At 42.6% G+C, this 11,604-nt stretch overlaps 1 protein-coding gene across 4 annotated transcripts; it reads left to right on the top strand.

The window, feature by feature from the left end:
- Positions 1-4,679: 4,679 nt before the first annotated feature.
- On the top strand, positions 4,680-11,357 carry MED7 (mediator complex subunit 7). 4 transcript variants are annotated; one of them, XM_059417239.1, is made up of 3 exons: positions 4,705-4,763; positions 5,132-5,343; positions 10,639-11,357. In XM_059417239.1, the coding sequence occupies exons 2-3, from the start codon at positions 5,256-5,258 to the stop codon at positions 11,355-11,357; spliced, it is 807 nt and encodes a 268-aa protein (XP_059273222.1). In that variant the 5' UTR covers positions 4,705-4,763; positions 5,132-5,255. The 4 variants fall into 4 exon arrangements, with proteins under 4 accessions (XP_059273223.1, XP_059273222.1, XP_059273224.1 ...); XM_059417240.1 differs by lacking the exon at positions 5,132-5,343 and having other exon boundaries at positions 4,680-4,763; XM_059417241.1 differs by lacking the exons at positions 4,705-4,763; positions 5,132-5,343 and adding an exon at positions 4,772-4,852.
- The last annotated feature ends 247 nt before the right edge of the window (positions 11,358-11,604 follow it).

Genomic DNA, 11,604 nt, shown 5'->3' with positions numbered 1-11,604 from the left:
CAGATATGCACCAGGATGTTCATCCAGTATATTCATAATAGCAAAAATTTAGAGGAATATAATTTCACACAATGGGGCTTTGGCTAAATAGACTGATTTATCCTTCAATGTCACATTGTCAATTCATTTGAAAATGTGATTGAATTCATTTTGTTACTTATACAATAAATGTCCATTGAGTACCTGCCCATTTCAGCCACCAGTTCTAGGTGCTGAGAATGTAGTAGTGAATGAAACAAAGTCCCTACCCTCATGAACCCTGTAATTTGATGGGTAAGAAAAACAATAAAAATAAATAAAAATACTTCATAATATGATATCACATAATATGATATCACTTCATAATATGGTATCACATATAAGTTCTATGAAGAAAGGATACTGCATTGTAAAGGGATTGGGGCATCCCCCAGGAGAATGATTAGGGAAACTACTATTTTATATAGTGACCAGGAAAGACCTCTCTGAGAAGGTCACATTTGACAGAGACTGAATGAACTGAGAAAGTGAGGCATGTCAACATCTGTGGAAGAGAGTTCCAGGCAAATACAATGCCCCTGAGGCAAGAGTTATGGTGGCAATTTTGAGGGAAAGAAATAAGGCCTGGAGAAGAGTGAGCATGGAAAAAAATGGTGGGAAATTATATTGGGGAAGGAGCCAAGGAGTCAAGGAGTGGGTTTTTTTAAGGCCTTATATAGGCCATTGTGAGGATATTAGATTTTTATTGTAAGTATGATAGAAAACCTTGGAGAATTCTGAATAAAGATAATCTTCTATTATAAGACTGTGATAAATAGGCCAGGGGAGGACAAGAGTAGGAGCAAGGAGACCATTTAGAAGTTTATTTCAGAAGTCCGGTTTCTAGTCCTGTGGCATGGACTAGGACCATAGCAGTAGGAATGGTGAAAATTGGTTATGCTTGGAACTTTTACTCATTCTAAATAAAGGTAATACAACAGGCAGGTATGGTAGTATCAGAGAAAAAAAGAACAAAACATCTTTAGATCTGAGTCTTTGCAATTGAGTGAAGTGCCATTGAGTAAAGATGTGTGATAGTGTTGGGTGGGGGGGCCTGAGGACAAAGGAGAGTGTGTTGCCAGGGCCTGGATATCACCTGGTTATTATCACCTGATGAGACCCCACCAAGAAGTGAGAACTCAGTCCTGGGACAATTCAAAGAATCAAACGTGCCAAATGTGGCTGAGCTTGGAGTAAAACGAGGACTAAGAATGACCATGGGAGGGCCTGGGGTGGGTCACATTGAATAAGGAGAGGGTTAAGATCCAGGCAAGAAAGATAGGAGGACCCCACTGAGGTGGCTCCCACAGGGCCTACATGACCAGGCTCACAGAAATCCAACATGTGGAGAAACGCGGAGGTGTACAAAACCAGAGAGAAAGGAAACAAATCAGACTGCCTGGCCCTGAATGTTAGGGAGTGCTGCCCCTCTCCACCCGCCAGCTACTTTGTAATCACAGAAACTGACAGACCTCAAAGAAGTAAGCCATTAAGGATGTTATCAACAGTCCTTGCTTAAACCAAGACCACACAAGATTTTCAAGGCCACAGTCTTCCTGGTCAGTTCTCAATAAAAGACCGCCAGTAAAAGGCCACAGTGACAACCCGTTTGGGACCCCTCTCACTCTAGAGAGCTTTTTTCTTTCATTTCTGTTCTCACCTTCACTTAATAAATTTTCACTTCACTCTTGTGTCCATGAGATTCATTCTTTGACTCTGTGAGACAAGAATCCTAAAACCCTGGAAAAGCATTGGTCCTATTTGGGAAGAAGAGTCTGAATGGGGTACACTCGCAAGTGAATGGATTTCTTCAACAAATACATTGGTATGAGGGGAGAGGAGAACTGAGATGGAGAAGGCTATTAAAAAGAAAACCACAAAGGGGTTAAGCACCTGACTCTTGGTTTTGGCTTAGTTCATGGTCTCAGGGTTGTGGGATCCAGCCCGGTGGACTCCATGCTCTGCCTGTAGTCTGCTTCTCTCCCTCTCTCTCTCTGTCCCTCTTTCTGCTCACTGGTGCGCCCTGTGCTTTCTTTCTCTAAAATGAATAGATAGGGGTGCCTGGGTGGCTCAGTGGGTTAAGCCTCTGCCTTTGGCTCACGTCATGGTCTCAGGGTCCTGGGATCTGGCTCTCTGCTCAGCAGGGAGCCTGCTTCCCTTCCTCTCTCTCTCTGCCTACTTGTGATCTCTGTCTGTCAAATATATAAATAAAATCTTTAAAAAAAATAAAATGAATAGATAAATCTTTTAAAAAATGGAAAAATAGGGGCACCTGGGTGGCTCAGTGGGTTAAGCCTCTGCCTTCGGCTCAGGTCATGATCCTAGGGTCCTGGAATTGAGCCCCGCATCAGGCTCTCTGCTCAGCGAGGAGCCTGCTTCTCCCTCTCTCTCTACCTGCCTCTCCGCCTGTTTGTGATCTCTGTCAAATAAATAACTAAAATCTTTTAAAAAAATGGAAAAATAAAAAAAGAAAGTCCAAAGTGGAGTCAATTGCCCACAGGATAGCAATCTAAGACTTAATAGGAGTTTCAACTTTTCCAGGAATGGAATTTTGTTATTTTTTTAACCTTTAATTTTTTTGAGAAGAAATTTATTTTTGTTTTTGATCTGAATTTTTTGTAAAGATTTTTATTTTTTTGACAGAGACCAAGAGAACACAAGCAGAGGGAGTAGCAGAGGGAGAGTCAGGTCCTGGCTGAGCAGGGAGCCCAGTGTGGGGCTCCATGCCAGGACCCCGAGATCATGAGTTGAGCCAATGGCACCCAGGTGCCCCAAGGAGTGGAATTTTATTTATTTATTTATTTATTTTACTTTTTTATGTTCAGTTAGCCAACATATAGTAGTATACCATTAGTTTTTGATGTAGTGTTCAACGACTCATTAGTTGTGTATAATACCCAGTGCTCATCACGACATGTGCCCTCCTTAATGCCCATCACCCAGTTACCCCACCCCCACCCCCCACGCTCCTCCCTTCTGTAAACCTCAGTTTGTTTCCTGGAGTCCAGAGTCTCTCATGGTTTGTCAATGAGTGAAATTTTAAACCAATCAATCTGGAATTTTCTGGTCAGCACAAAATGAGGTAATCTATGGCATGGACCATTGCCCCTCACTCCCAAAGGAAGATGAGGTTATCTTCATAATAAAGCCCCTGCTCTTCCCTTTAAGAGAACAGACCTTGGGGAAGACAAAAGTTTCTTTTGCTAATAACTTCTTTGCTCCACCCTGCTTTCTATAAAAACTTCCCATTTGGTACACATCCTTAGAGCTCACCTTTACCTACAAGATGGGATTCTGCCCGATTCATGAATAGATTAATAAAGCCAATTAGATCTTTCAAATTTACTGGGTTAAATTTTTATTACTTAGCAGAACCTTTAGGTTAAAAGGTAATTGAAAGACATATCAGCCGGTCACAAAGGCTTATTGAATCCTGAAACAAATGGTATCCAAATAATCACTTGATTTTGATTTTTTTTCCCCCCCCTTAGAGAGGGAAGGTAGGGGGAGGTGCAGAGGGAGAGACAATCTTAGGCAGATTCTACGCTGAGCACAGAGTGATCTCATGACCCGGACATCATGATCTGAGCCAAAATCAAGAGTCAGATGCTTAGCTGACTGAGCCACCCAGGAACCCCTGATTTTCATGATTTTTAAATAGTTACTAATTTGATTTTTTTTTAAGATTTTATTTATTTATTTGACAGACAAAGATCACAAGTAGGCAGAGAGGCAGGGAAGCAGGCTCCCTGCTGAGCAGAGAGCCCGATGTGGGGCTCGATCCCAGGACCCTGGGATCATGACCTGAGCCGAAGGCAGAGGCCTTAACCCACTGAGCCACCCGGGCGCCCCACTAATTTAATTTTAAATGAAATAATGTTTCTGTGTTTATGGGGGGGGGGAATGAAGAGCCCTATTTCAGAGACGCATGTTGAAATAATGTTTAGTTCTAATGGGCAGATACTCATTGAAGGTGGATGAGTACAGTTCTCTCTACTTTTGTATGTACTTGGAACCCCATAATTTTGTAAAAAATGAAATTCAAATAATCTTAAAGAGGTAAAGTTGAAAACTTTTATCAGAATAACAACCTTACTTTTTATGTCCAATATGCTCTTGTAAGATTCCCAGGAATTTATAAATTTGTGACTTATGAAAATTACCTCTGAAAAAAATAATTTTTATATTTGTTAATCTGTTACCTGGAAATATAATTAGACATGTTTCAATTTCTCAATGAAATTAAATATGAATATATAGTGAAGAAATGAAAACTGAGAACGTTACTCATTCTCAGTCATGTTGACAAATATTTCCAGATTAAAAATGAATGTAATTTTATTTTTGACAGTGGGATTAGAGCAGCTATAATTAAAAATGATCTGTTTATCTGTATTTTCTAACTTGCATGTAAGGCATTTGGATGCGCTGTTTAATTCTAGGCGTTAAAAAACAAGAAAAATAAGGAGTGAAGCTTACCAACTGCTAATTTTACTGATATAAAATACTAACACATACGCCCCCATCTCCAATCCCGCAGGCAACAAAACCGCCCAAGCAGGAGTAGAAATGCACAGGCGCAATAACAAGCGATTAGTTGGAGGCGGGCCTAGAGCCTCGGCTAAAAGACAGCTCTTTAAGCCAATCAAAAGACAGCATCAGGAGGTTCTTCCTGTAGGAGGCGGCCGGAAGTCGGATTTCGGTTGCGGAGGCGAAGGCGGCTCCAGTGTAAACCCTGAGCTGAGGTGAGTGGGCGGCGACGACTCTGGGCTTCGTTCCGCGTGCATCTCTCCTCCCGGACCCCGCGCCTTCCTCAGGGCGGGCTGGGAATGGGGTAGGCCTGGTGCGGGGCGTATGCTCTCTGACTTCCCTCTCCCGCGTCCCTCCGAGGTCGCCGCCTCGCTGCTGCTCGTGGGGAGCCGGGTGGAAGGTGGCTTCGGCGCGGCGGGCTCGGGGCTTTCTCTGTGTGCGGAGGCCGAGCCCGACCGCAGGTTGGGAGACCCGAGTTCTCGTCCTGCGCGCCGCTGGTTTGCTAAGCTGTGGGGAGTTGGCGAGTCCTTTAGCCTCCGGCCTTTGTCACCTGCCAGTGACCATCCCCGCCCTCCCTCCTCAGGCGGCGATCCTGAAATCGGCTGAGTTAGTGGGGCGCGGAGGAGGCCGGCCGACCCCAAGCCGCCTGGTCACTTCGTGTGGAGAGTTTTTAAAAAGCCGCTTTCCAGCGACCGCGTTCACCGTAAATGAAACCAGTCACGTGTCTGGGGGCGGGACCCTGGAACGCCGTCCTTTTTTGGTTAAGCTTCTATCTTCAAACAAGCCCTGTGGAAGGTGACTCTGGAGTCGGATAACCCACTGTAACGCTTGGCGCTGGCTTTACGATAGACCTTGCCTCTGAAAAGCTCATTCGAGAGAAGCGATGCAGATACACACGTAACTTCCGTGGCTTGTCAAGTTCCTGTACTTCGCTGTCTTAGAGCTTGTACCGAGTAACGAAAAGGACAGGGATAAGAATTCTTGCTGTGCTTTTTACTAGCCTTTTTAAAATTTTTTTTCTTTTAAAGATTTTATTTATTTGACAGACAGATGACAAGCAGACAGAGAGAGAGGAAGGGAGGCAGGCTCCCCGCTGAGCAGAGAGCCCTATGCGGGGCTCCATCCCTGGACCCCGGGATCATGACCCGAGCTGAAAGCAGAGGCTTTAACCCACTGAGCCACCCAGACTAGCCTTTACTAACCCACCCAGTGGGTTAAAGCCTCTGCTTTAGCCCTTTACTAGCCTTTTGATCTGGTGCCAAACCCTTCCCCTCGTTGAGACTCGGGAGCTTCCTCTGTAAATGAAGTTGACAGTAGTACTTAATTTATAGACTTTGTAGGAAGACAGAGGATTTAAAACGTGCCTGCGATGGAGTTGGCCCTTGGAAAATGGCAGCTTGAAGAGAGGCATGCCCGTGGTGTTGGGAAGCACGAAACAGGACCCCCCCCCCCCAACTGAAAGATGCCTGAGGGAGGTGAAACTTGGGCTGTCTAAAATTGCTTTTGAAATACCAGATCAGTGCTAATTCCATGATTTTGGTAGTTAGGGAACGTTCTTATTTGAGGCAAGTGAGGGAAAATGTTAACATTTCGAGAGCTGGGTGAAGAATATGGAATGTTCTTTATACTTTTCATTCAACTTTCTGTAACTCTGTATTTATGTTAAAAAGTTGATTATCACTGATGGCAGCTATCCTGTGTTGTAAACAGGACACAGTGTTTTTAACCCTGCCCCCATGAAGTTTTACCAATTTTTTTCCTTAAGGGCTGCATTGTGTTATATAGAAATACTTTACGCAGTCATATTGATGAAGTCATGGATTATTTCCGACTTCTTCTCTTTTCAAACATCGCTGCATTAAACACCTCTAATGCACATTTTTATGTGCTTCTGATGTAGGAAGGAGGTTAGGATCTGAAGTTGTGGCTGCTGCTGCCTGCTGACCCAGGATTACATGGAGCAAGTGGGTTTATACCTTGGGATTGGGAGAAATAAAGGGAAGTTCCAAAAGGACTTTCATATGTTAAAGACGCATTGGACGCTGCTGGAGGAGTGTTATAATCTGCCTATCTCAAGTATTTGTGGATGGGCTGCAGATTATAAGATTTAATTTTCTCTGCATTCCTCCTTTGTTCTCCACATCACTTTCTCTCATTTTCTTCTTTGGGAATGTCATCCCAGATTTAGAATCAGGCTCTTAGCTGTTCTGGCCCTGTAGGGAAACCAGTTGGGGTGCAAAGACCCCACTCACCCCAGTTCTCACAGAAACCATCATTGCAGCCACCCCACAACACTCTTGGGTACTGGGCAGGTAAAACCCAAGACATTATGGGAGAATTCTCACACACAACTGACAAGAAAGGAAACAAATATATATTTGGAATTTAATTTGGCAGTATCAAAAGTTTAAATGGTGATATTCCTCGAGCCAGCAATTCTACTTCTAGAAATTTTCCTATAAAAAATATTGGTATGAGCGATGTGGGAAACAAAGAAAAAAAGTCATTATACTTCCTTGCTACCTACGGCCTGCTGACTAGGCCTTGAAACAGGCAGGGTGACATTCCTCTAGGAACTCAGCTGCCTTAATGTTAATACTTTGCTAAGGGCAGCTGGTAACCTTAGCCCAACCCCCAGGATCCTGTGAGTCTACTTTAACATATAAAAATTCTGTTGGAAACCTCCTTTGTTTCTACTCCCCAGATATTTGTTAGCCGTCATCCCCCAAGTATATGACCCACTGATGTACATCTGAAGGGTCTCTTGACTGAGGTTTTACTAACCAGTAATAAATGACCTTTCCTAACAATAGCTAGCCTTCTCAGGGTCCTGGAAACCTTGTTTCCTGGGAGGCTTACCCTATCCCTAACTCCCTCCCAACTTGAAAGTATTTAATGGACCACTCCTCAGGACTCCAGTCCAGCTCTTTCTGTCCATGGGTTCTGTCCCCAACCTTTTGCACCAAAGACGTCTCAGGAATTCTTTCTTGGCCCTTGGCTCTGGACACCATCAAATCTGATCAAAAACATTCCAAAAGAACCACATCAAAAGGATAGTGTGACCTCTGCTGGAATCCAGTGCTTATCACATGGAAGGTGTTCTAATATTTGTTGAATGATGGAATATCTGAAATCTTGATAGTCTGTTAGATGAAAAGCATCGTTTTTAGAAATTTGCTTTTAGAAATGTATTAGTCTGAATATTTTCCTGCCTTTATTCAGCATACGCATTTTCCTTGTCCTCTTTTGTTTGTTTTTCTAGGTTTTAAAAAATAGAGGTAAAAAACAAAAACGAAACTCATCCACGGGGTCTTTATTGAGGATCTTCTAGGTGTTGAGATGCTAGAGGTGGAGTTGTGTACAAGACAGGCAGTTCCTGAAGTCCTGGTGCTTTCCTTCTGGTGGGGATGGAGTCAGAAAATGTTTTAAAAATCAAAATAAAATTTCTAGTATTTGCTCTTGGTTAGCTTGCAAGCATTTTCCTTTCCCAGAAGAATGGGATTGTGTTTTAATTTTGCTTGTGATACATTTTCCTATATGTAATTTTTAGACTTATTTTTGGTAATTAGATCTGTTTGTCTTTTGTATTAGCCTCAAAACTTGGTAGTTATTTTTTGTCTGTTTTCCTTGATAGGTTGTAAGCAACACTAGGATGGTGGGAGTGTTTTTTGTTTATCCTTGAAAGATGGTGTAGTGTAGTGTTTGAGATCTTTAGGCCCTAGATCCTTTACTCCTTAATCTATGACTTTATGCAAGTGGTTCAACCTTTCTGAGCCTCAATTGTCTCATCTCCAAAGTGGAAAGAGCAGTTTTTCTCACAGCCCTGAGAAAAGTAAACTGTCTGGCACATAGTATGTACACAGATATCTGTTGTCAAAGTCATCATCCCTGGATACTCATTGTCCTGTATTAGAAGACAAACAATAAACAGTCAAAAGAGGGAATACACATTAAGTATGTTTGTACCAGTTTCCAAACTCCACTGATTTGGACCCCTCCTGAAATGAATGAAGTTACTCAACAAATATTTATGAAGCTTCTGTGTGCAAGGTTGTAGACATAGAACTATGATAAGAGTTCTTTCCCCATGGAACTTACAGTCTGGTCGGGGAGAGAAATCAAATACTGCTTCAGAGGATAAAAGAAGAAAGGTAGGATCTGTTTTTGATTACTATTCCACTAAGTTATTTCTTTAGAGGTGACATTTTAAGCTACTGCCTGAAGCAGAGAAAAAAGCATATGGAAAGACCTCAGGCCAGAAGAAGTTGGTATAGTTATAAAATAGTGTAGAAATACTACATTAAAGACAGTACTGCTAGGATACAATGAAAGAGAAGGAATGATGGTTGAAAACAATTATGCTGGCTATTATGTGGAGGAACAGTAATGGAAGCAAAAAGATCCCTGGGGAAACGATTATATTCCTGGAGAAGAAATGGTGGCTTGGTCAGAATTGATGAACTTGAGATAGTGAAGGTGTGGAATCAACAAGACTTGATAGATTCCTGATGGTAGGGAGGAGAGGAGGTAATTCTTTTGGGGGGGGGGGGGTGCGGTCTGAATGCTTTATGAGCCATCCAGAAGTTCAGGCAGTCTGGATTGGAGGTAGAAACAGGGTTTCTCCACTTTGGCACAATATTTTGTTGACATTTAGGGCTGAATAATTGTTGGGAGCGGTCATAGGCATTGTTAGTGTTTAGCAGCAACCCTAGCCTCTATCCATTAGATACCGGTAGCACTCCATCGCCCAGTTGTGACAAGTAAAATTATCTCCAGACCTTGCCATTTATCTCCTGGTGGTCAAAATTGTTGTTTGTTGAGAACCACTGGTAGAAGTGGTGTTTTATAAAAGCCATGGAATTGACTGATACCGCCCAACGGAAAATAAAAAGCAGAGCTCTAAAATTATTGGCTCACAGACCACAAAGATTGTTGTAGATAAGTTCTTTTTGAACCTACAGAACTTGACGATTTCTGGAATTCATTACCAGTATTTAAAAACTGAGAGATTCTGGGATGCCTGAGTGGCTTAGTTGGTTAAGGGGCTGCCTTCCGCTCAGGTTGTGATCCCAGCATCCTGGGATCAAGTCCCACATCGGGCTCCTTGCTCAGCAGGAAGCCTGCTTCTCCCTCTGCCTCTGCCTGCCACTCTGTCTGCCTGTCTGCCTGTGCTCACTGTCTCTGACCAGGAAAAAAAAAAAAAGTAAAAACTGAGAGATCTACATAAAATACGGGTTTTTGCTGCCTTTTAAGAAATCAAGAAGCTGAGGAACAGTGAGTCTTCTTTCTCACATGAATGCTAATGGCTGGAGACTTTGAGATTTGGCTTGCATGTGCTTAATTCATATGAATCCCTGCCCCAGAGTGCTTCAGTGTTCTCCCCTTGGCACTTGAGTTTGTGATTCCCTAATTTAGAGTGAGGACAGGGCCTCGGAGCAACCCTCTGAGACAGGTCAGCATTAAAATTTGGGTAGCGGAGTGGTGGTAGAGAAGATTGAGAGGGAGTGGCCAGTGAAGTAGGAAGAGAACCTAACTGGAGGCTCACAGAAGCCAAGGCAGAAGGGAAGTGTGTTGAAAAAGAAACGACATAACTGGTGAGGGATATGGGATCCAGATTTTATTTATAGATAAAAATACACTACTTAATTTTTTTTTTTTTTTTAAGATTTTGTTTATTTACTTGAGAGAGAGACCGTGAGAGAGAGCATGAACGAGAAGGTCAGAGAGAGAAGCAGACTCCCCATGGAGCTGGGAGTCCGATGCGGGACTCGATCCCGGGACTCCAGGATCATGACCTGAGCCGAAGGCAGTCATCCAACCAACTGAGCCACCCAGGCGTCCCACTACTTAAATTTTTTTGTGTGCCAATGAAAGGCTTAAGCAGAGAAGGAGAAGTCGTTGGATGTTTAGCGATATAATGCTAATTAGAAAAAGATGGCAGCCTTTCCATGTTGTTTTAGAAACTAAGATCATTTTGTCCTGGGCCCCAAACTTGCCAGGGGGGGAAAAAAGGAAAATACTGTCTGTAGTCACCCAAGGTGACAGGTTTGTGTTGTAGCTGTACTCTAAATCTTTGTTTTATTTCCACAGGTTCTTGTTCTTCCGCTATGGGTGAGCCGCAACAAGTGAGTGCTCTTCCACCACCTCCAATGCAGTACATCAAGGAATATACAGATGAAAATATTCAGGAAGGCCTAGCTCCCAAGCCTCCACCTCCAATAAAAGACAGTTATATGATGTTTGGCAATCAGTTCCAATGTGATGATCTTATCATCCGCCCTTTAGAAAGCCAGGGCATTGAACGGCTTCATCCTATGCAATTTGATCATAAGAAGGAACTGAGAAAACTCAATATGTCTATTCTTATTAATTTCTTAGATCTCTTAGATATCTTGATAAGGAGCCCTGGGAGTATAAAACGAGAAGAGAAACTGGAAGATCTTAAGCTGCTTTTTGTACATGTGCATCATCTCATAAATGAATACCGACCCCACCAAGCAAGAGAGACATTGAGAGTCATGATGGAGGTGCAGAAACGTCAACGCCTTGAAACAGCTGAGCGGTTTCAGAAGCATCTGGAGCGAGTCATTGAGATGATTCAGAATTGCCTGGCTTCTTTGCCTGATGATCTGCCTCATTCAGAAGCAGGGATGAGAGTAAAAACTGAACCAATGGATGCTGATGATAGCAACAATTGTACTGGACAGAATGAACAGCAAAGAGAAAATTCAGGTCATAGGAGAGACCAGATTATAGAGAAAGATGCTGCCCTGTGTGTCCTAATTGATGAAATGAATGAAAGACCATGAAGGATATATATATATATATATATATATATATATTTTTTTTTTTTTGCTTTTCTCCTTTTCTTTTCAGTAAATGTCATATATTCGTTATTTTGCTTTTGGAGAGTCTTAAAAGAGATATAACTAGAAGTCATGTGAATGGCTTGACTCCTGCTTCATCATTTAGGAGGCGTTACTGTCTGTAAGTGGCAAGCATAGGCAAATGATTATATATGTATACATTAAGAGTAATCACCTTAAAAAGGAAAGT

This window comes from Mustela nigripes, chromosome 12 (genome assembly GCF_022355385.1).
Source record: "Mustela nigripes isolate SB6536 chromosome 12, MUSNIG.SB6536, whole genome shotgun sequence".
Lineage (NCBI taxonomy): Eukaryota > Metazoa > Chordata > Mammalia > Carnivora > Mustelidae > Mustela > Mustela nigripes.
The sequence above is the reverse complement of the archived record's forward strand: the minus strand, read 5'-3'. Positions and strand labels throughout refer to the sequence as shown.

What these genes read in the sequence shown, in the direction of transcription:
- MED7 (XM_059417239.1), top strand. Translation starts at nt 5,256, where the DNA reads ATGAAACCAGTCACGTGTCTGGGGGCGGGACCCTGGAACGCCGTCCTT. An exon ending in TCAAACAAGCCCTGTGGAAG is followed by an intron (nt 5,344 to 10,638) that starts GTGACTCTGGAG and finishes TTATTTCCACAG; the next exon opens with GTTCTTGTTCTTCCGCTATG.